This window comes from Macrobrachium nipponense, chromosome 2, assembly GCF_015104395.2.
Source record: "Macrobrachium nipponense isolate FS-2020 chromosome 2, ASM1510439v2, whole genome shotgun sequence".
Lineage (NCBI taxonomy): Eukaryota > Metazoa > Arthropoda > Malacostraca > Decapoda > Palaemonidae > Macrobrachium > Macrobrachium nipponense.
In genome coordinates this window covers 159052285-159077665 of record NC_087201.1, presented here as the reverse complement: position 1 = coordinate 159077665, position 25381 = coordinate 159052285, and the positions used below count along the sequence as shown (strand labels likewise).

Below are 25381 nucleotides of genomic sequence, written 5' to 3'. Positions count from 1 at the left end.
AGGGCTTCAGTTAATCCTCTTAATCTCAGTATAAATAGATGCTAAATAATTCGGTTATTGCAGAATTGCTATTTTAGAAGTGACGCATCGTGCTAGACTGATTTGCTACTGTGGCTGGCAACTTTGGATAAACGTTGAAATTAAGGTTGCAAATGAAAATACCTTCATAATTATTTAGCGAGCGATCAAAGCCAGGTTATCGGATTCCTGATTAGCAATATCGGTATCTGTAATTCGGTGACGGGTTGATTAATTAATAGTATGTTAGGGAATTAAATATCCAAATTCAATTATGGAAATAAACTTTCTACATTGCTTGATACCAATGTTGTTCTCCTCAAAACGATTTCGAAAGTTTTGGGTAATTTGTACCCTCTCGCCTTACGAAGCTGGGATAGGTACGGGGGGTAGATGAGTTTTAAAATTCTGATCGTCATGCGATTTTATGACCCAGTTGAATCTCCTTTCATCCGTACGTGATTGGAATCTGGTTATTATTATTATTATTATTATTATTATTATTATTATTATTATTATTTATTATTGATTTACTAATGTGAACTTTAAGTAGTTGGTTTTTTTACTCTTTCTTTTCAATTTCTGTGTTAAATCTCTTAACTTTTTATTCCATTTTAGCTTTCTTATTGAATCTGTTTCGTTTGTTGTTCTGCCAGGTAAGCGGTGCGTTCCACCTGCATGGGTCTTCGTAACTCGTAACTTGATTTGGTTCATCGTAGGAGTGCTTTGTTAGTATTCTCTCTCTCTCTCCTCTCTCTCTCTCTCTCTAAGTCCTTCTATTGACATCGTGTAAAAAAAAAATTTCTCTCTCTCTCCTCTCTCTCTCTCTCTCTCTCTCTCGCTCTCTCTCTTCTCTTCTCTCTCTCTCTCTTCTCACCTCTCTTCCCCTTTTATTGACCTTTTTATTGACATCTTGGTTTTTAGTCATCTTTTTTTTTCAGACTTCTCCAAGATGTTGACACCATTCGATTTGTCGGTGGAAGGTCCTTTGAACTTTTGGGAGGTCTTCCGGTGGGTTTTGTTTACCTTCGTCTGTCCTTCTCGGACATCGGGTCGTGCCCTGCGTCTTCATTAGCGACATGGGTAGCCTTACACATTCAGAGTTTGATTTTGTCAAGTTGCAGAGAATGTCGCGCCCGAATAAAGAAACATTATAGTTGTGCCGTGTCTTTTCCTGTAGGTGCGTCCACACAGCAATAAAATATTTCGTCATAAGCGCGTCAGTGGCGTGATCGGTATGGTCTTGACCTGCTACCTCGGTGGCCGCGAGTTCGATTCTCCGGCATTCCATTAAGGTATTAGAGATGTGTATTTCTGGTGATAGAAGTTCGCTCTCGACGTGGTTCGGAAGTCACGTACAGCCGTTGGTCCCGTTGCTGAATAACCACTGGTTCCATGCAACGTCAAAACACCATACAAACAAACAAAATATTTCATAAACACAGGACGGCAACTTGTCGCCCACACTCCATAAACAGGTCGAATACATGTCAACGACTTGGTGGTATTTCTGACCAGTGCCTCATACGATCATTGAACATATGCCAATTGTTCGTACCTCACTTGCGGTCGTAGACATGTTTTTCAGCTTGTTTCTCTCATGTGTGCGATAAATTGGATATTACGTGTTCTTACAACGTGTTTTACTGTAGTGTGGAAGTAACGTTAATATTTAAACGATAGATCTGTATTAAGATAGTCCTTTTAAGACAGACAGTAAACTTGAGTTTGGCCAGATTTTGCCGTGGGACTTTGAACAACCGCCCGTCCTCAGCCCAAGAGAGATATATTACACTGATGGTTCGTTTCTAAACTTTGCCGTCGTCGTCATCATCATCATCATCATCATCATCATGGATGTCGTCATCATCTGTGCAACAAACAGCTGCAACGGCAGCATCAGCGGAACCGTCGCATCGTGTCATACTAAAAGTGACTCTCCGTTCTCCATTGTTTTAGGTTACCATGACTACGTTAAAGTTGGCTTGATAATAACGCAACGTCTCTCTCTCTCTCTCTCTCTCTCTCTCTCTCTCTCTCTCTCTCTGGTCTTTTACGTCGTTGTATTCACACTTTCTTTTTCCTCCATCGTCTAATGTCGTCTGAACCTTGTTTTGTCGTCTTCGACAAAATTGGACATCGGCTACAAAATTACGACGATGGAAGTTTACTTTTATCTTTTTCGCGTCTTTGTGTCTTGCTTCATTGGTTCGGAAGAAATAAATTGATTGGAGTCCGTGGCTTTTGAGAGAGAGAGAGAGAGAGAGAGAGAGAGAGAGAGAATCTTTTATTTCCAGAAAGAAGCTGAGAGAATGTAGACGAGGGGGGAAACCTGGTGCTGCTGTATTGCTTTGCTGTGCGTGTGTTCCCCTTTAAAGATTGATTGTGTCATCTTCTTCTTCTTCTTCTTCTTCCCAGCTTTTTCCCATTTTTATATGGGGTCGCCGTTTCGGATGAGCCGTTTCCATCTATTTCTATCTTGCACTTCTGCCTCATCAATTCCCTTCTCATGTAAATCTCCTCTCACACAGTCCTTCCATCTCTTTCTTGGTCTCCCTCTCTTTCTTCTTCCTTGCACCTCCACTCCCATAGTATGTCTCCCAGCGTGGTCCTCATCTCTCCTCAACAGGTGTCCATACCATCTCAGCCTCCCCTCCTGCACTTTCTTTGATACTTCCACCACCTTAGTTGACCCCCTTATGTAGTCATTTCTGATCCTATCCACTCTTGTTACCCAGACATCCACCTAAGCATTCTCATTTCTCCTGCCACATCCATCTTCTTCTGCTCTGCTTTTCTCATGCTTGCTGTTTCCGTACCATACAGCATTGCTGTTCTTACCACCGTCTTGTGAAATTTTCCTTTTAACCTAAGCGGCACTCTTTTGTCACAAAGAACTCCCGAGGCCGCTCTCCAGTTGTTCCAGCCTGCCTGTACCCGATGTTTTACTTCTTCTTCCATACTTCCTCCAGCGTTAACAAAAGATCCCAAATACTTAAACTTATCAACTCTCCTTTATTTGCTCTCCACCAAGCTGAATACTTTCTCTATCATCCCCCTCAGTGGTGGTACACATATATTCTGTCTTGGATCTACTTATTTCTCATTCCTCTGTCCCTCCAGTACTTGTCTCCATCTTTCCAATTTCACTTCCAGATCTTCCCTGCTCTCTGCACACAGAACAATATCATCCGCATACAATATGTTCCATGGTACTGTCTCCCTTACTTCCTCTATTATAACATCCATCACTATGTTAAAGATAAATGGGCTCAGAGCCGACCCCTGGTGTAATCCTACTCTCACCTCAAAACCTTCTGTCTCCCCACACTGCTCCTCACTCTGGTAAATACATTCCGGTACATCTCTTGTATCAATCGCACATACTTCTCTGGCACCATCTTCTCCCTCAGGCTCCTCCATACCTCTTGTCTCGGGACTCTGTCATAAGCCTTTTCAAGGTCAATGAATACCATATGTAGGTCCCTTTGTCTTTCCCCGAATTTCTCCATTATTTGCCTCAGACAAAATATACCTATCTGTTGTTCCCCTTCCCTTCATTCCCAAATCCCTCTGCTCTTTACCTATTTGTACTTCTTCTCTCAGTCTAGCATCTATCATCCTTTCCAGTATCTTCAAAGTGTTGGGACATCAATTTTAATGCCCCTATAATTACCACACTCTTGGACATCGCCTTTCCCCTCCCTTTAAAAATTGGGATCAATATACTCCCACGCCACTACATTTGGTATCTTTTCCTGTTCAAGGATCTTTTATCATAAGATCGTACAGTATATCCACTCCTTCATCTCCTAATGCTTTCCCATGCCTCCACCGGGATCATGTCTGGTCCGGTTGCCTTCCCATTCTCATCTTCTTCAGTGCATTTAGTACCTCTTGCCTAGAAAACCTCATTACCATGCCAATGTTCACTTGCCCATCCTCTCTTATTAGTCTATTATTTTCTTCATTTAACAACTGTTCGAAATATTCTTTCCATCTCTTCACAATGTCTTCCTCCTTTCTAAGCACTACACCCTCTTGATTCTTTATTTGTTTGATGTGTGTTATACTTGGTGCTCTTATTTCTAGCCTTTGATAGCTTCATCATCTTCTTTAATCCTTCCTTTGTCCCCAGCTCATTATACACATCATCATACGACTTTTATTGCTTTAGTTTGGCTTACCACCTTTTTCACCACCTTGTTTTTTTCTCTCTGTACCTATTTCTGTCTTCCACTGACTGTGACTCTTCCCATCTTTTCTTTGCCTCCTTCTTATCTTTTACTACTTTCTCAATGTCCTTCATCCCACCACCACTATCCTTTCTTCCCATATGATACCAGATGTCTCTCCTAGAAGCTCCTTTCCATGCCTTCTTATTACTGCTGCATTTCGTGCCCACCATTCTTGAACATCTTCAATCCCTATATCAATATCCTCCAAAACCCTCCTCTTAAACTCTCTCTTCTTATCCCCTTCCTTCTGTAATTCGTACCATTTAATTTTCCTTATCCCTTTAGCTTTGGTTTTTCTTTCCCTTTTCAACTTCAAGTCCATACATAGCAGCCTGTGTTGGGGGGCTACATGGTCGCCTGGAATAACTTTGCAGTTCTTGACCTCCACCAGATTTATCCTTTTATACAAGAAAGAAATAGTCTATCTGGGAGAATCTTCCCCCCACTAATATGTTAGTAGGTGTTCCCTTTCTCTCAAAAAATGTGGTTACTATGCCATGTCGAATGACACAGCAAGTCCACTACACTCTCCTCTGGGTTTCTCTTCACCCAATTCCATGGCCCCCATGCACCCGCCCAATCGCCTCATTTTCACTTCCGACATGGCCATGCAAATCTGCCCCAACTATCACCCTCTCATGCTCTTCCAGTTCTTGCATTATTCATCCATGTCTCTGCCAGAAATTTCCCTCTCTTCTTCTGTGCAACCAACTTGTGGTGCATATGCGCTTATAATATTCAGAATCTCTCCTCCATAACATATCTTCAATCTGATGATACGGTCATTCTTTCTATGCACTTCTATTACCGAGTTCTTTAGTTCACTAGACAGTACTATGCCAACTCCATTTCTACCTTGTGTCATCTTAAGCTTAATATATCCTCATAAGACAAGGGACGTCTTTGAGCTCGTATCAAATGAAGCACAGGCTCGGTGGGAAAAATTGGTGAAATGAATTTAGCAAGAAGTTTTAAACGCGGTCCATCTTTCTGGTTTCCGTGTCCAGCGGGACAGATTTATGTCCTAATTCGTCTTAATTAAAGAACCAGACGTTTGAAACGACAAGTGCTTCTGCAAAATTCCGCAGTTAGTGATGTATCTTAATATATATATATATATATATATATATATATATATATATATATATATAGGGATGGGGTTGCTAGCCTTACACCCTTTTTGTCGACCTTGGCGGATGCTGATGCCCATTGGCAATCGGGTGGACTGGTGAGCAGTAGGTTTGGACTGGACTGTGGATCTAGCAAATGTGGAACGTTGATAAGTTCTGTAATCAGAAATCGTCTTTAACATTAATTGCGTCATATATCTACGCAGGACGTCCATTAGCAGCATGTCGAACACCTTACGTACACTTCGCCATTCCCCTCTGTTTTCCGCGCACTTGCGCTTTTGAGATATTATTATTATTGTTATTATTATTAAGAAGATGTACCCTATTCATAATGAACAAGTCCACAGGGTTCATTGACTTGAAATTCAAACTTCCAAAGAATATGGCGTTCATTAGGAAGAAGTAAAAGGAGGTAAAGGGAAATACAGAAAGAAGAGATATCTCCTTCTCTATTAAGTATCACAATTTCATTTTTTTTATACCACGTATACCACGCAAGCAGGTCATCCCAAAAGTATGTACAAGCATTTACGTTGTACCGGTTGATGTTGTTTATCCAGCAACAAGCCCCACGGATGGTTAAGGACCTTAGGTTCCGAAGGCATATATATTAGTTTTCGTGATGGTCACCTCATGTAAGTAATTACTTGACATAGCTTTGCGCAGTTACAGCAAACGAATAACAGCGTCTATTAACAGAGTGACCGGGCAGCATAAGTCCTGGTTAACTATGGACAACCCAACCTTGACGTAAGTGAAGAGGTCGAAGGTCCTCGATGTGGGCTACATCCAGGTGGCAGGATGACCTTTAACCTTACCTATTCTGACCCCGAGAAGGTAACCCAGCTTGTCATTTGTTATAATGGAAAAGTCAAGAAGGTTCTTGATGAAAAAAAGTTCGTTTCAGCGCAGTTCTATGAGTAGGACTATCGTGGCCTAACATTTCCATTGCTCCCGTTTGAATAGGACTATCGTGTCCTGCCATTTCCCGTGCCCCATTTGAATAGGACTATCATGTCGTACCATTTCCAGTGCCCAGTTTGAGGATGTCCCCGGCGACCCTGTAGGTATGGCTGCAATGGCTTTTTCAAGCCAGGCTCAAGACGACGTTATCGGAAAGCACTGTGAGGATACCCATGGTACTAATTCCATCCAAGCAGAGCCTCGTTCAAGCCGTCGGAGTCACTGACACTTTAGCTGACAGCTGTGTCGCCTTCACGTCCTTTAGGCCTCACGCGTATTACGAAAGAGTCCATCCTTTGACGTCCCTCGAGAGATTTCCGTCTAACTCACTACAAGGGCTGAGACTCCCGACACCCCCAGAGCGCTAACGATCTCCTGCCTCCCTCGACCGTCCTCGAGGCTACAAAAGTGCAAACTTTCTCATCAATATCAGGCGGTTTGAGACGGAAGGCCACCAACCAATCAACAGCAAGAATATCGATGACGTCACAGATCATTTCCCGTTTTGGCAACTTGACAGATAAATGCCCAAATAAATTAGCCCCGACGGGAATCTCGCGGAGCAAGGAGCCGTGCTGGCACAAGGCCCAGCTCACTCTGCAATAACACTATTAATTTAATGCCGCTCATATATTTTTGTTCAAGGACTTTTGACGTTATTTTGTAACATTATTTTTGTGACATTTAACTAAAAGAAAATAAAAATAAAAAATGCCCGACTCTCCGTACCCTGTGTGATGAGATGAATATAGGTGAACTCGTGAGTGAATTATTTATGTCGCTCAGAAAATGAAATACTGAGGCATTGAACCCTGTTTAGAAGACCTTCGTTATCCCAATTTATTATTCCAAGCAAAAACTTGCAGTTTTCTTCTGAAGATGGAAAAGGAAACCCACAAAATTACTGAGTATAACGTGTTTACTTGTCAGTATTTACGTAGTATTTTACTTAACACTCGAGTACTTTCAGTCCCTATCTGTTGCCCTTCTTTCTCAAGAGAAAGGGCCACAGATAGGGCCTGAAAGTACTCGAATGTTAAGTAATTGTAAATACTGGTATTACAAGATATACTCAGTAATCTTATGGGTTTCTTTCAATTACGGCCAAACGGCTGGTTCGGTGGACATGAAACTTGGCAGGGTTATAGTGGTGGACCTCAAAGATGGTTTATAATGGGGTTTCATCCTACCTCCCCCTCCGAAGGGGGTGGGGGGTGAAAAGAGATTCCCTGAAACGGAGCTGGTTCTGCCGTGAAACGAGGCTGGTTACCCCCGTAGACTTAGTTACTATACGAATTTTCACACAGAATTTCTGTATACATACATATGTTTGCTAGTAATTGTAAGTAATGGTGGCAGCATCGATTCTCTGGGTATCCTACGCATGCGCGTCAGACGCTGACTGTTAACCAGATTAGCTCATAATACACGAACAAAGTGATGTTAATTCCTTATAAGAAAGTCTGAGGAGCAGAGCGAAGCTGGAGATGACTTGGTGGAGAGAGAGAGAGAGAGAGAGAGAGAGAGAGAGAGAGAGAGAGAGAGAGAGAGCGCCTCACTCGTGAGGATTACAGAGACCCATCTCACGGGTGCTCTTGCGGGCTCTGAAGGAGGCTGGTTCCTGGGAGAGAGAACACGAGACTAGAAAACGGGAAAAGGGAGACGTTTAGAAGGCAGAAAGGGAAAGGGGACGAAGAAAGGGAAGGGCGATTGACGGAAAGAGATGGAGAAAACGAAAATGTATTTGACGGAAGTCAGTTCGAGAGAGAAAAGTCAAATGCGGAGGAAATATAGACGTATAGCAGCATTTTTGAAATACGAAAGCGATGATAATACAGGAAGGTGAATGAAATGGATAGTTGACAGTTAAAAGTAAAAATAAGAGGGGTTTCATTGGGGAAAAGAGCTCAAGTGGGCGGAGAACACCGGTGCAAATCAGAACTCTGGAATTTTATCGAAAAGGTAAATATAGATGCATTTTTTAGACGAAGGTGGAGATGACGTACTGTATTAAAAAAAGTGACAGAGGGAATTTTAGAAAGATAAGGAAATTGGAGAAATAGGGAAGATATGTAGATACTGCGTGGGGAAGTATGTACGGATTTAGAAAGGAAATCGAAAAAGAAGAAGAAGGAAACTGTAAGAGAATGAGAAATAGCAACAGTTTAGAAAATTAGGAATTCCATGAGAATAATATTCAGCCATCATGAAAAAAATGTGATTACTGTTAATAAGCCTCCTGAAACGACGTATCGTACCAGTAATTGTAAATTGTATTTACTGAACCCATCCCTGTAGCTACAGCGATCAGTTTATGTTTATTTTAATACGTATTTTTTTTTTTTTTTTTTTTATGAAATAACTGTTTTGCTTTAACTTGAGTTACGCAAGTCGTTCTTCCAAATTACGATATTACTGAATAACTAACGAAGTGCAATTAGGAGCACAGACTGCGAACAAAGAGCTTAATGTGCGAGGGGTATTTGCATGAATACCCAGCCTCGTCTTGATGTCGCCGTAATTACGTGCTCTAGTGTGTGATTTACGTTAACTCAATTAGTTGCAGAAGGGGCCTACTCACATAGCCCAAGAATTTCGTCACTTTACGCTAGAATTTGTTGAATGGGCTTTTTTTTTTTTTCATTTCGACACCACGTGGCAGGTGCGTTCGTCGTTTTGCAAGATCTCATTTCTCTCTCTCTCTCTCTCTCTCTCTCTCTCTCTCTCTCTCTCTCTCTCTCTCTCTCTCTCTCTGAAAATTTGCATAATTAAAAAGGGAGGTTCTTGACGAGGATGATATTTCCCAACCGGGACGATTATCTCACACTCTCTCTCTCTCTCTCTCTCTCTCTCTCCTCTCTCTCTCTCTCTCTCTCATGATTCCGTCCTTGAAACCGTGACGTCACGATCATTCCGGAGGATCGCGTGTCCCAATAAGTCGAATAAACGAAAGCCATGTGTCACCTGCGCCTCCCTCCACCACCTGTATTGCAGGTGGAAGGTGCAACAACTCGTAGGGCACCACTAAGGAGGGCTCTGGAAGTATCTGTGCATATGGCCGTGCCAGGGCCCCTTCTCTCTCTCTCTCTCTCTCTCTCTCTCTCTCTCTCTCTCTCTCTCTCTCTCTCCTTCTTCATCTCGTGTTGCAACTACTTAAGGGTGAGGTAGTTGCAACGCGAGGTTAATAGACACCACCTGTGTTCGAGTACCAAGAGGCACTCTCGCCTTGTCTTTCGTTGTTGTTCAGTTTATTATTATTATTATTATTATTATTATTATTATTATTATTATTATTATTATTACTGGTGTATACTCACTGTTATAGCACAAGAAACCAGTCACTTATACCAAGAGGCACTCTCCTTGTCTTTCGTTGTTGTTCAGTTTATTATTATTATTATTATTATTATTATTATTATTATTACTGGTGTACACTCACTGTTATACCACAAGAAACCAGTCACTTATGCAGCAGTGACGTTCCCAAAAATCAGAATTATCATGGATGGAGGGAGAAAAATAAAAAAATCACAACAAGGTCATCATAAAACTTTGAAGAAATCGCAGCTGGGTTTTAGGTGAATAGTTAAAGATCGCAGTTGTGTTGTAGAAATATTTTGTTATTGCTGCTGTACCCGGGGACGCCGACGTTGTGTTTCAAGGCGAAGCCCAAATTGACGTCAAGTGAATCATTTCGTACTTCCCCCACGAGTGCGAATGCATCACGCTGGAAGCGGACTTCCTGTCTGTACATTATTTGCAGCGTCGGTAATGAGAGTACGCGTAGGTGTATATATGTGGATATGTTGCAGTTTTTTTTTTTTTGGCTCTGTATGATTGTTAATTTTGGCTTGTTGATTTGATATTAGTAATCCCCTCTTGACTTCTAGTCCTTCATACTTTTTGGATGTGCTTTTCACTAACGGTGAATGTAGAAAATTAATGTTATAACATCAGTGGAACACTATCTGACGTGTGTGTGTGTGTGTGTATATATATAATATATATATATATTATATATATATATATATATATATATATATATCTTACAAGTACACATTGCGCTCAATGCGTGTGCGTGCGTGTGTACGCCGTTTTCCGCTCTCGCAGCGTCAACTTGTAACATGAGTCACAAATCGTCCGATTCACAGCGACCTCCCGTCCCCAGTTCGTTCAGAAATGAACTCCTGGCTCTCATATCGCCGCGATAGTGGTTGGATGTGAGGGAAACGTAGACATCGAACGAGCTAATCGTTTGTTTATCGGTCAATAGAAGGGAAAGAAAATCGAGGAGATCAAGTGATATAAAATATGTTGACGGAATATTTGACTCGAGTGGGCGTCACTTTTTTAAACGATAGATGTTGGATGATGGATGGATGTACAAGATGAATAAACTGTCGGGGATGAAGAGGAAGAGATGCGTGACGGGAAAATAAATGATCGCCCAGAGTTTCATAAGTAAACATTGTTCATATTTCAAATGTCCAATCCCTTTGTTTTTCCGTCCGCGAAATCCCCTTCCCGCCATCCCCTGAACAGCGGCTCACGTCAAATAACATTGAGGTAGCGATTGTGTCTGTCTTTTCGCACTCTCTTTGTGTGCGTCACACACACACACGCGCGCGCGCGCGTGCGCGCGCATATTATATGGAAACGTCGCTGCTTTATTTTACAAACGCAAGTTTCAAATTATATATTCACTGAGCATGACAACCATCATGTTACTCAAAGGATATGTTTACAAGTCTTGGTCCAGTTCCACCTTATACAACACACTGCCACGAGTTGCACAGAGAGAGAGAGAGAGAGAGAGAGAGAGAGAGAGAGAGAGAATGATGTGGTTGCATGCTACTGTTAACATGTGATAGAGCCTCGCTGGAGAGAGAATTAACGACCCCACCCAGTTGGGGAGTGAAAGGGGGAGAGTGGTCCCCGTAGACTTTTGCAGACATCCACGTAAAACATATCACGAGGGAAATTGATAATAGCGAAGCTACACTATGTTATATTGTGGAAAAGGTTACATTATTGGTTTGAGTTATTTTGGGTGCTTGCGTGTGTGTGTGTGTGTGTCAGTGGAGATCCTGAAACTGAAACGGGGGTTTTTGAAGTCAGTCCTTTGAAGTGTTGCAATTAAAAATGTTTTTAGAGCCGGAGCTTTGTATTTGGAGCTACATAATACTAGAGACAGATGAAAGAAAGGCCGCCTATTTTTGGCCGATTCTGCTTGCGTCCGAGAGAGAGAGAGAGAGAGAGAGAGAGAGAGAGAGAGAGAGAGAGAGGGTAACGGACATATAGAAAAGAGCCTTTAATATATCCCAGTAAAACTTTCTCTTTCTCTCTCTCTCTCTCCCTAGAGATTGAGAGAGTTATACTGGGTTATATCAAAGGCTCTTTTCTGCTTCCCTTACCTTGCATCTCTCTCTCTCTCTCTCTCTCGACCTAGTGCTCTCTTTTGGAAGTGGAGCGTCACTCGAATTGATAAAGAGCAGGGAAATAGGAGGCATTGAGAGGTCTGTAGGCGATAGAAAATTCATGTGGTCATGATTCCTGACTTATCCAAAATATATCACCGATTTGACCCCAATTGGGGCCATGTCGTTTGATTCTGCGAATAATTACGGTAAATATTACATTACGTTTGTTTATAAGCCGCGCACGTTTTGTTCACTCGGAAGGATAGATCAGGAGCTATAATGAGTTATAATTAAGAGCTATAATGCGAAAAAATGGATTTCAAACCATGTAGACGAATTACGTGGAAAATTTTCTCATGATTTCTGCTGGTTTATCAATGTTGGTCTTGTTTAATGATTGATTGATCTGTGGTCATTATATCTGGCGTCGCAGCATCTAGGATATTGACATTTTTTTACAGCTATGATATACGGAGGCTGCAAAGGAGAGAGATTGCATTATTATGACATGACAAGGTTTTAATTATATACTGATGATCAGCATGAATTCTTACAGATTCAAAGCAAAATCTCAACTGGTTTTTACATGCTAGTTTAAAAGGAAATTGTTTAAAGAGTTAAATATACTAATAAAGATAACCAGAGGAAGAATAAGGACAAGAATAAGAAAAGAATGGGGGACTTAATGACAAAGGAAGCAAATGTTGTCCCACCAACTGCAAACGTGTACGGCAGTCCTCAAAAGTCGTGTGTTAGAGCACAAACTCCATGTTGCCTTTGAAAAATGAGGAGTCTTAATTAAGAGTAAGCATCAGTAGTAAGTAATAATGAGATATTATCCTTCCAGAGAGCAGAATGAGTAATTCCCTTGTTTTCCTTATTTGGTCTTCGTGACACAGTTTCGCCTCTGACTGGTAAAGGAACTAGCGGCATAAGGGACTTTCTTTTAAATACTTAGTTGTCCTGTGTTTATCAAAGTAGTGAATCTGTCACCTGGTTTTAATTGGATAGAGTAATCCGTCAAAATTGATGCCAAGAAACCATAACTGAGAACAAGATGGCGTCGATAAAGTAATCCATGTCCCTACATTGTGAAACCTATCGAGGACATTATTTCTCTCTCTCTCTCTCTCTCTCTCTCTCTCTCTCTCTCTCTCTCTCTCTCTCCAGATCCCCCACTTTTCCTTGAGGGATAATACTAGTTCTATTTGTCGAGGATTATTAGCATCTATACTTTTCTTTAGACTTCAGTAACTGGTCTTTATTTATTACTTATGGATCCTCACACAGTTTTTTTTATATATTTATTTATTTATTTTACTGTACCTCCATATCGACTTCCATTCTTCTGTCTTGCTGTCCAGCCTCTCTGACCCTTACTTCTTAGTGCAATTATTGTTTTACTCCCAGTTCCACATTTATATCCCTATATTTCGTCTCCTTACTTTTTGCTGTCCAACCACTCCAACTCCCCCTCTTCTCTGTCTTAAACTGAATGGTCGTAAGTGGTCTAGTACTATTTTTCACAGTAAAATTCATAAAAGCACATCATCTCCTTAAGCGCGGTTATATCATCGTCTTGGTTCATACAGCGTACTCGTTCGTATGTAAATAAAGCAAGATGTACCACTGTAGTTTCTCTCGAGTAGCCACTTCGAGAATAAAAAAAATATATAAAAAAAATGCTGTTGCATAAGTAGTAGGTATTACGTGAGTCTACCCTACAAGGCTGCATGTGACTTTGGGTCGTTTTCTTCGGTCGGGGTAATGTATGAGAAGCCGCCAGCATCATCACCAGAATCCTCTTTCTACATCTCGATGCCACGGCTGGGGTGGCTCTTTACCCCTGTTTGTTTGTTTGTTTGTTTTCCCAAATCCTTACAGCAGGAGCAGGGACAGCCCCCATCCCTGTAAGGACCCCTCAAGTCTCTCCCTGGTGGTTCTTGTTTGCCTCTCAATTCTTTTGAATAAATTTTTTTTTTCTTCTGTTCATTTTTCATGTAGTCTGTCCCAAGGACACCCGGTAAACATGCATGGCTCTGGGCTGCATGCAACATTGGTGATACCCACTTTCTAAATTCCTTGGGCGATTTATTTTTCCCCCTTTGTTTTGCTTCCCTGCAAATATAAGTTTGAATAACCTTATTTACACTATAGAGATTATTTTGATACCCTTGAGGACATTAAAGAAATGACTTTGAAGACATATTTCATTTAGAAACTTTAGAGGCCATAAAAAAAAAAAAAATATGACTTCGAAAGGAGTCTTTTTCCTGATCGGAGCAAAAATGCATTATTGCCTCCCCTAGATAGACGTCCTCTCTTGTTGTTGTTGTTCTCCCTTTCTTCTTATTCTTCCTCCTCCTTCCTCCTCCTCCTGGGTTTTTCTCCCTCTTCTGCCCAAGAGACAAGTGTGAAGTACTTGAGTTAATCATCACAAACGAGTAGTGGTGCGTCACGCTTGGCTAACGTGAAAACTTCTCCTTCGCTTCTTCTTCTTCTTCCACCCAGTTTTATATATCCTTCAAGACGTATTTTTGCAAAATCTCTCTCTATATATATACATATATATATATATATATATATATATAATATATATATATATATTATATATATTTGCAGTCTCATTTTATTATTATTATTATTATTATTTATTATTATTATTATTATATTCTATTATTATTATTATTATTATTATTATTATTATTGATGAAGATATCCACGGTGGTGTACATGTAAAAGTATATATTTTAGAAATATACAAGAGATATACACCACTGAAATTCTTCATCATTTTAGTAACTCATGCTATTATTATTATTATTATTATTATTATTATTATTATTATTATATTATTATTATTATTATTATTAGGGTTATATGGGGTGCTGATGCATAGCTTTTGTTCGGGGCTTAGCTGCACTCATTTTCAGAAAGGAACTTTTGCTCATTATTTTCAGAAGAACTTTCTCCTAAATTTCTTTGAGGTGTTAGAACTTGGTTTTCTTTTCATCTCTTCGATATTTCAATGCCACGACGAACAAGAGTTTACTGCTTGGCCCTAGTCATCCATCGCCCCACTTTGATCAGCTGCACCACAGCTGTGTGTGTGTGTGTGTGTGTTTGTATGTGTGCAGTGGATGACTCTCCTACGTCTTCCTTACTTTCCCCCATCTTCATCTTCATATTCTTTCTTCTGCTTAGTTTTCTACTTCTTCTTCTCCTTCTTCTTCAGTGCCTCATCATCCCCACCCTGTGATGTCTCCTCCTCCTCCTCCTCCTCCTCCTCCTGGGCCCCTCGAAGGAAGGCCCTCTCCTAAGTACCCCGACAATGGCGTCCCGTCACCCAGCCAACCTTGGCGTCATTTAGTGACTTAGTGTGACTTGTGCAACCGTAGCAAGAGACCCGTGTGTTGCATAGACAGTGTCTTGACTCGAACGCGCTCTCTCCGTGTGTGTGTCTACCCCCCCACCCCCCTTCCCATGAGTGTCCTGAACTCCGTTTCCATGCGGGAGTAGTAGGAGCTTTTGTGTTTGTGTGTCCCCCTGAGTGTGACGATGAGTGAACTTATCTGGCGATAGTTACACAGATTTTTTTATATTAGCGGAGTGCTCTGGTGATGACATTTGGGTCTCCGTTCAGTAACGGAGAGACAGAGAGAGAGAGTGTCGTCGGGATTGCTTGTTTCAGTGCATTCGTTCGGAAACCCCAATGCTGCGTAATTTATGATGACCCATGTCTGAGGAATTTAGTGCCGTGTCGTGCCAGTATGTGTGTGTGTGTGGTTCCTTGTCCGTCATCTCATTGATTATGCGGTGAAAATCAAGACCTGACATTCGTCTACAACTTTACTGGGTTCGCAGATACTGGGCGCAGCTTGTATCACCCTAAGTGACGGTTGTCTTCCTAGATTTTATTAAGTAAATGCTTGGCCAGCAGCAGCAGAGTGACACTGACCGAATTTCGCGTCATTCGTAGCGATACTAATACAGTTTGGGATTTCGTTTCTTGACGAGCCCCACCGGTCTTGCCAGATCCCCAGGGCGTCGTCCTTCGTTTACTCGTGAGAGATAGACTGCTATATGATACTGCGATACGCCGCCCCTCCTCCTCCTCCTCCTCCTCCTCATCCTCATCCTATCCTCTCCCTACTGTTGCCTGTCCTCTTTCGCGACTCGGTGTCTTCAGAGCCGAGAAGAAGAAGAAGAAGGAGTGAGTGCCAGGGAGGGGAGGGAGGGAGTGAGTGAGGGAGGGAATCGCCCTAGGAGAAATGTAACACGTAAACTCCCTCTAGTGGCTAATAGGCGATGTAAAAGGGTTTTACTCCTAAACGCAATTCGCCAACAAGATGGAGGAGTGGAAGGCGGTGCCGCCGTTGCTGCAGAGAAGGAAAATGTTCCCTTAGTGTGTCTTGTGTTTGTTTGACTGTGTGAGAGGAAGAGAGACCATTGCGTTTGTCCCTTATCGAGATGCGTCCTCGGCACCAGGATTCGTTGTACGTGGACTGCTGTTGAAAGACTCGGTGTACTGACGAAATATGGGCGGTGACCGCGTCAGAAGCAGATTGAGAGCGAGGGCAGCCAGGGCATGTTCGCGCTTGGTGGCGGCTGGAGGTCGTACTTACGGTCGGGTGGCTGTTGTGACAAGGGGCGCCGCTCATCGCCTGGCGCCGCCCATGAGCGCGGCTGCCGCGAACTTCAGACTCATAGCGAAACTCCCCTCCAAGTTCCCCCGGCCGAAGATCCCGCGCCTTAGGAGAAGGGTGTCCGTAGGGGGCGGCGATCGGAAGAGATCCATCACCCCGACGAAGGAAATCAGTGCCTGCGTTGTTCCGGCCGCGTCTTCATCTGCCGATACGAACTCGGTCGCGGCCTCCTCCGCCACGCCGCCTCTTCCTCCTCCTCCTGCTCAGATGAGCACGCCAAAGCAAATGATGCCGTCTTCTCCTCCGCCGTACCCTTCTCCTCCACCTGCTGGGGGAGCGCCCTCTGCCGGAGGAGTACCCGAATACAACCACTCCATCAACCGTGGTCGCCTGCCCCTACAGGGGAGTTTTCACGCTGCGGCCGTCAAGGCTGTGACGAGGAGCAGCCCCCACAGAGAGTTCGGCGTCGGCATGGTCAGGACAGTCACTCTCAGTAACAGATGGACTCCTCCTTACCCCAGGGGCATCCCCTCGGTCGTCAGCCCCTTCTCGAGGGTGAGCAATCGACTGCAAATTGCGGATGAAGTGTGTGTGTGTGTGTGTGTGTGTGTTTGTGTTTGGGGGCGCGGGGTTCTTAAGATAACGTTGAATATCCGTGTATGAGCTCTGCTGCCTTCTCATATATATATATATATATATATATATATATATATATATATATATATATATATATAGTGAATAAATTTCATAAGATAAAGGAATGGATGCTGGTACTTGGACACATCGTCTATGGAGAGGATTGCAAGGTTGAATGACCGGCATACATTCAGTGCTTTAATCCGTCTGTAGCCCTTTTGTTTCTTTTTCTTGGACGGTTTGGACGAGACGAAGGAAAATACAATTGTAAATGCACTTCGAATTGTTCATTCATAAATTTAATCGCCTTCTAAAATGAACGTAGTGGCGAAGTGAATCCTAGTATTAGTATTGTGTTGTAGGTTCCCATAGTGACTCATTTCACGAAATGATGAAACTTACGCAATGGGGGTGTCTTGCATTGTCTTCAAGAGTTTGGCACATCTTACATTAGCTTTGAATGACAGGTGCTTTTTTGTGTGTGTATGTGTGTTCTTTCTTAATGAAGCAGTGTGCGAAACAGAACTTCATAAAACATGAGGTCGAAATCGATTTCTGATTTGTATCGACGTAGATTTCAATAACCTATGATGTACCAGATATATCGGAAATGTAAATTACGAAAGTATAGTACTATTAAGCGTGTTTTTTAGGCACAAGATGAAGTGGAAATATTCATATAAAATGCCTTTGTCTTAAATTTTGTCATTGTGGGAAGTTTGCCATGAATTGAGAATATTTAGCATATGGGTCATGACTGTCGCCAATGGGACATATTGAGTGTCAGATTTTCCCGAGAATCTATAATGATAATCATGAAGAAAATAAACTACAATAGATAACATTACTCTCACTCCATTATTAGCTGATAATGACAAGTCTATTAACAAACCCTAAGGGTAAAGCGCTTTTTTTCGATAGGGATATTCAGGCTAAACTGTCATGTTGGTGAGCGGTATCCAGTTGAATGTCATGTGGAACTCTTCTCACCAAATTTATTAAATTTATTGTTTGGCTGTGGAACGACAAGAAGATCGTAGGCAGCCCAGTGCTGTTTTTTTTTTTTTTTTCCTGGTGTTTTCTATTGACCACAAAGCGTTTTGCCGTTTCTGTTCCGAAAATTCGTTTTTTCCATGCGTGCTAAAATTGTGTATTAAAGGTTTTATAAGTATTTTGCCGCATTCGGAAGTCATTTTATGCGTGACTTCAGCGTGAACATCTAGTCTAGTTCCGACAGCCCACACGTGACCATTCTTCTTACCTATTTCCCTTCCATTCCAAAGAGGTATCTGGACGGATGTGAGTTGTACTCGCGGGAGGATGCTTATGAGATATTACTGAAGTGTGATGACTATTCAACGTCAGTTTCCAACTAGGTCGCAGTGAGTAGCGATTCCGGCAACTATGCAAGTTGCTCATGTTGCCAACTTCTTTTTACAGGTATTTTACCGCCTTGACTCCAGCGTGAACTGTTGATCTTTAGGAGATGAAATCGGTAACTGGATCGTGGATGCGTCCATTCTTATGAAAGCACTTATTGTTGTTATTATTATTATTCTCTTATTATGTACGTGCAGTATGAAACGAATATTGAGACGTGATCTCGAATTCCTTGTGTGTCTCTTAAACATCACAGGAGGAATGACACTCTGGTCTTGTAACTAGCAAACTCAGAAGTCAGTCTTGTGTCCCCTCGTTGCCTCTGGACTGCGTAAAAAGGAGGCATTTTGCCTCATGGTAAAATGACGCGAGTTTCTGAGACGTTCTTGACAGTTACGCGACTCTCAGTATTGGCCATTACACCTTCTGCTGATTACGCTAAATTGGCCATTTGACTCGTCCTGGGAAAAGTTGTGGATGAGTAATAAACCAATGAAAGCGATTAAAGATCACGGGTCTCTTCCGTCATTATTGTTGCTATAAAAGATAGATAGATGGGTCCTCGTTAGAAACGTTATCAATTTTTTATCTCCTTCCTTGCTCTCGGAAATAGTTATTTTATTTTCACGCTCAGTATTGTATTCTGTTCATCCGCAGAGAACTTTTCCCTCTATCGGAGTTTTTTTTTTTTTTTTTTTTTTTTTTTTTTTTAGTTAAAGGGAAGGGCATAGCGAGACACTCAAATGCCCAAACATTCGGACGGAAAACAGTGTTTGCTTTCCTCATACAAAGTCAGGTGAGAGCTGACTAGAAAAGAACTAAGCCGCTATAACTGGCCACTTCTCTAATGTTGATTATTAAAGTTAAAAAAAAAAATCCCGCTGGCATTTAAAAACTTGTTTGTGTTTTCAGGAGTTTTTTTTATTAAAGTGTTTTTACTTTCTGTTCAACGATTTTTGACTGCCGTACGAAGCTTTATTTTTTCCCGATAGTTTTGTAATATCCAAATAGCTTTTTAACGAAATCGGGATCCCACTTACTTTTTTTTACTCTCCCTTCCCAAACCTCACTCGAGCCATTCCGCATACATTCCATTTTGGGCACCTTTCCACCTAATTACTCCCGGAACTCCTTTTTTTCCTGACGGAACTTACCTGGAATGTTAATTGTATGAAATGGAGGGGGCCTTTTATCGTTCTAGGGGAGAGGAGATTCGTTTTCCAAATGCGCTTTTCCCTCCCTGAGGACACGGCAGCTGGAATTGGAAATAATTTCGAGTGATTCTTGCCTTTGCCGACGCGGAGTTGGCCGGGGGGGTGGGGGGGGGGGATATGTTTTCCCCTGTGTTTGATTGTCTGTAGGAGTGACCTCGACGACGGGTGAACTAATTCCATTGAGACTTGAATGTTACAAATCAAATTATTCGACGATGAGACAGATCGCTCATTATTGAGGATTGGGGCTTAATCTTGAGAATTGGGAGTAATGTTAATAAAGAGATTTTGGGTTGCGGTTTATTATGGAGAGTTGGGAATGCGGTTTATTGTACACAGTTGGGATTTGGCTTCATTGGTGCGAATTGGATTTGGGGATTATGATCGAGAATGGGAAATGGGGTTTATCGTAGGGGAATTAAGATTGGGGTTTAATAAAGAGAATTAGGATTGTGGTTCATTATAGAGAATTTGGAATGGTGTTAATAAAGAAAGTTAGGATTAGGGTTAATTATAGAGAACTGGGAATGGGGCTAATAAAGAGAATTAGAATGGGGTTCATTATAGAGAATGGGGAATGGGGCTAATAAAGAGAATCAGGATAGGGGTTAATTATAGAGTTGACAGAGGGGTTAATAAAGAGAATTAGATTGGTGTTTATTATAGAGAATTGAGAATGGGGGGGTTAATGAAGAGAATTAGGATAGGGTTCATTATAGACAATGTGGAATGGGGCTAATAAAAATAATTAGGATTTGGGTTAATTGTAGAGAATTGAGAATGGGGTTAATAAAGAGAATCAAGATTGGGTTTCATTGTAGAGAGTGGGGAATGGGGTTAATAATGAGAATTACGATTGGATTTTATCATGGGGAATTTGGATGGGGCTAATAAAGAGACTTCGGATTGAGGTTCATTGTAGAGAATTGGAATTGCAAATTATTATAGAGACTTGGCAATGGGTTTATCGAGTAAGAAACCGATTGCAAATATTGTTTGGTTATACTTCCGAGGTAATATTGATATCGTGGAGAAACATTATGACTGGCAATTCTTTTCTGAGCTCAAAGATCAGTGATTGTGGTCAGCTTCAAACTCGGTCTCTGTGTTGGGCGTAGGTAGGGCCAAAGTATACCTTGGGTAGGGTCATTACTTGGCTTGATAAGGACCGCGGTGCGATGGAAAGTAATTGAGGCTTTTGTCATTATTCCGCTTTATCCTCTGCGTGTCTTGGTACGTCCTCTCACAAATGGACAAATAAGATTTATTTAGAAGTTTCAAGAGCATTTATTGTTTTATTCAATATGTAACCTTTTATCAGAGTTTTTTTTTTAGTTTATATTTTGATTTACCCGTTGGGTTGTAGTCGAGTTTCAGAGGTGGTCTCGTTATAGGAAATATTTTGTGCTTTGCATACTGACCCGAAGAGAGGAGAGAGAAGAGAGAAAAAAGACCGAGAGGAGAGAGAGAGAGAGAGAGAGAGGAGAGAGAGAGAGAGAGAGTTTTGCCAGGAGTTTGAGTAAGGTAAGAGATCTCAGGTTGAATGCTGATGAAATACAAGCAGATCGTCCATTATAAAAATGGCTGACTGTGGACTCGCTTTGTTGAAAGTATATGTTGCATAAGTACTGCACAGATAACTGTGTTTGTGTATACACACACACACACACACACACACATATATATATATATATATATATATATATATATACATATATATAAAATATAATTCAATATTATTTATATATATATTATATAATATATATACATATATAAATATAAATATATATATCTATATATATATATATATATATAATAAACTTTGTAAAAAAAAAAAAAAAAAAAAACAAAAAAAAAAAAAAAAAAAGAATAATGGTAGTAATAACACTAGTAATATACTGAACTGTATGAATGACTTATGCCCAGTCATGGTCAACGTAAAACTGTTGCTTAGTGGGTGTCCTGTCAAAGCGGACTCATGACTTCAGAACGCCTGACGACCACACTATATTACCTGACCTTTTGACCTTGGTTTCTAAGCGCTGTCCGCACTGACACCTCTTGTGAATACTCAGCTTCACTAATCTCTCTCTCTCTCTCCTCTCTCTCTCTCTCTCTCTCTTCTAATCTCTCTCTCTCTCTCTCTCTCTCTCTCTCTCTCTCTCTCCTCTCTCTCAATTGCAATGGCACTCTGTTCATCTAATTTGACTTGTTTTCATGATCGTTATCATGCTCTGCTGCCACCCACCGCTCACAAGTAGACACACAAATAGAAATTTTAATTATGACGGGAAACTCGTGTGTATGGCGTCTTTTTTTTTTTTTGTTTTTTTGGGGGGGGGGGGGGGAGGGGGGGGGGGCTTGGTGGGGGGCGGCCCTGGGGATAATGCTATGCGCTCTGTGTTCGACCTGGCTAATTTCCCTGTGGCCCCCATGTTGAATGCGTTAATATTTTCAGCTTGCGTTATATTTATGCGTCAGTGCCAGCTTGATTTTTAACCACATACCACAGCAGCCTTTCCCGGTTGGTTGTAACACACAACAACTTTCCCCTCTGGTTGTTTATATCTTTTAGCTGTCGTCGAGATTGTCGCACGCAACGAAGGCTTTTGCGTCAGACGCCTCACGTCGAATCCGTGCACTAGAACCCGAGAGAGAGACGTCACTGTGGCTTGATTTGTCTCTTATGCTAAGACCTCACCAAGTCTGTCTGGTCCTACATCATCATATGAATAATCCATTTATGTTGATCACGTAGAAACTCACAGACGTGTGTACCAGCGATGAAGATGCAGGAAAATGTCATCAGCTGGATGGGATGATGACAGACGCCTCCAAGAAGGGCGAGAGGTCTCGGAGAGCCCGATGATGCTTTACTGAGAATGAAATGACTTTTCATTCATAATACATATCCATTATCAGTCACCCAACTCGCATGGCTCTGCTGTGACCAGTTTGTCGAAAGGTTTTCCCTCGAATCTCAATTTTATTTGAAAATGGAATGATAGACACGAGATAAACCACAATCGATCACGTACACGGACTACTGACACTGTCTCCAGACGAACCGAAGGCGCAGATTCACGAATACAGTTTTCTTTCTTTATTTTTTTTTTTGTGGGGGGGGGGGGGGGGGGGGGGCGAACTCGGGGACTCGTAAGAGTATCCAATAGAAAAAGAATTCCCTCGGATTCAATATCAGTTTCAAGATCATTGCGAGACATTGAAAGGACCTCGCCTTTCCCCTAAAGATATTGACTCAAGTAAGAGACGAGTCGCAGAAAGATTGAGACTGACTGAACGAAAGCGTTATTCTCTCTCTCTCTCTCTCTCTCTCTCTCTCTCTCTCTCTCTCTCTCTCTCTCTCTCTCTCTCTCTCTCTCTCTCGTCAGAAGGACTCAAGGTTAACCCTATTTAAGAAGTGACGTGAGTGTGTTTCCCTTGCTGTTAGAATTTATCTTATGAAGAGCGTGACCTCTTTCAAAATATTACTAATGTATATATAAGTGCGAGGGTCGTGACTGTCACTTACGTACGTACGCGCATGCGCGCGCTCCCGTCCAATAGGCGCTTCAACAACATGCACTTATTGTAAGCTTCTGCTAAACCTGACTGTCTTGCGAGGTACGTACATGATGCTTCTCTACTCTCTCTCTCTCTCTCTCTCTCTCTCTCTCTCTCTCGGGGTCTGGTATAATACTCTCGGGTCCCATTAACTCCTGCTTTGCTTAGGAGGATGACCTCGAGTGGGAGATGCAGATGAGCGATACGCCAGGCATTATTGCTTGTGTCAAAGAAAAAAATCTCTCTCTCTCTCTCTCTCTCTCTCTCTCTCTCTCTCTCTCTCTCTCTCTCTCTCTCTCGTTTGTAGATGGGTATTTTTTTCAAGTGAGATTTTAAGGTCATGCGGACGCAGGTTAATAATTTAGCAGGTCACATTCTCTCTCTCTCTCTCTCTCTCTCTCTCTCTCTCTCTCTCTCTCTCTCTCTCTCTCGTTTGTATACGGGCATTTTTCTGAAGTGAGGCGTTTTGATCTTACGGATGCATGATATTGATCTAACAGCTTTAAAAGCAGGTCACCGGGATTCTGATGATACCAAATGACTAAAACACTCGGGCGTGTTTTAGTTGCGGCGTTTTGTGGGTTAATTAAAAACGATATTTTCCCTGTCGCAGCGGCGTTCGCATTTTTTTCCCCTTCATAATAACGTTGGTGCGGCAGTCATAACAGATGCCAATTGTCACCTGCGAGATGTTTTTGGAATTCTAATGTAACCGCTTTATCATCCTGTTCTGAGAGGGGATAGTAGCATACCATTCCGTTTTTGTTTTGCTGTTACAGTGTTCTGTTTTGTATTTAAGGTTACCTCATCAAATCGCCCCTTTTCACTATATTCAAAGTGCACCGAAGTTTGATAGTTTATTTGTCTGTAATTAACTTCCAGTATAGTTTAATGCCCAACATGCTCTGTAACGGCAACAGTTATGAAGATTGTTATAACAATTTTTTTTTATTTGTCCGTTTGAAAAAGTAAAGATCTGGTATCAAACATTGCTCATTACTGTACGGAATGCAGTGTGTATGATGTACGCAGTCTGGTATATATTTTGGGAATTTTATGGGGCCACTTTCAGGCACGTGTTCCTTATGTATATTATTAATTTAACGTTTAGTTTTTACTTTTCTCTAATGTAAGCATCCATTCCATGGGGCGATTGGAAAGGAAATTTCTCTTTTATTTATTCCAGTGGAATGAGTACATTAATATTTTTATTTATAACGTTCCATACCTTTTGCCTCACTGTGGTTAAGATTTCTCGGTACAATATTTAATCTCGGCGGATAAACTCGTCAGGCCAACTAAATGCAGCGGAACTGTCCGTAATTACTGAGCCCATGAGTGAAATATTAAGAGAAAACGAAGGTGGATACTATCTGTTTCATTCGTTTATCGTTCATCCGTTAATTTGTGTATATCGCTGGAGTAGCTTGGCCATATCTGAGTTCATCATTGTAACTTGTAAGGGTCACCGTTCGATTGATTTACCGAACGCACTCCTCTCTCTCTCTCTCTCTCTCTCTCTCTCTCTCTCTCTCTCTCTCTCTCTCTCTGTTGCTTAGTTTGCTGTGTTGGCAGCTGATTGGCCGTCGATTCTGATAACAGCAACGCTTCTCGCGGTGTTTTCTCGCAATCAGCCACGACTATTACTAGTTGCTTCTATTGTGAATGGTGAAGGCCTGGCCTCTTCTATTTTGGATCTGTGGAATATGGCGTAAGCACTAGGACAGTCTGTTAATTAATCTTGGCCAGTGAATACCGCTGAGGTAGTCGTCCCTTCATCGGCTGGACTGTTTGATTAGCCGATCATTCGCAGGGCATTCAGTTTGCAATTTGGAGGTCCGCTTGCTTGAGCGATTTGCCTAATGGGGGATTATCAGGGCCAGTTGGCCACCTTATAATCCTCCTGTTTGTGTCTGCACAGACGGACGCTTCGTGCTATTTGATATTTTATTATTCTTATTTACGAATTTGAAGAAGTTTATATATTGTTTTTTTTATATTGTGACGATATGACCGTCTTCATATGATTGTAAGTAAAAGAAGGTCTGTTGATAATTCTTTAAAAAAGATGCTCTCGTGTTATTTCGTTACGTATAAGTTTACATCACTGTGGACCCATCTACAGTTTAGTGATCCGTTGATCTGTTAGAGCAAAAATACCTGGGCAAT

The 25381-nt window shown here is 41.6% G+C and overlaps 1 protein-coding gene across 10 annotated transcripts in view; it reads left to right on the top strand.

Annotated features, from left to right (window-relative positions):
* LOC135221077 (disks large homolog 5-like) overlaps positions 1-25381 on the top strand; it is a 625627-nt gene that overhangs the window by 492172 nt on the left and 108074 nt on the right. The window contains exon 1 of one of the 10 annotated variants that reach the window (XM_064258858.1): positions 15188-16973. The exons of the other annotated variants lie outside the window; for them this stretch is intronic. Within the exon in view, the coding sequence (XP_064114928.1) occupies positions 16311-16973 (663 nt within the window). The 5' untranslated portion in view covers positions 15188-16310. Of the gene's footprint in view, positions 1-15187; positions 16974-25381 lie in introns of those variants that run through there. 10 annotated transcript variants of the gene reach the window in all.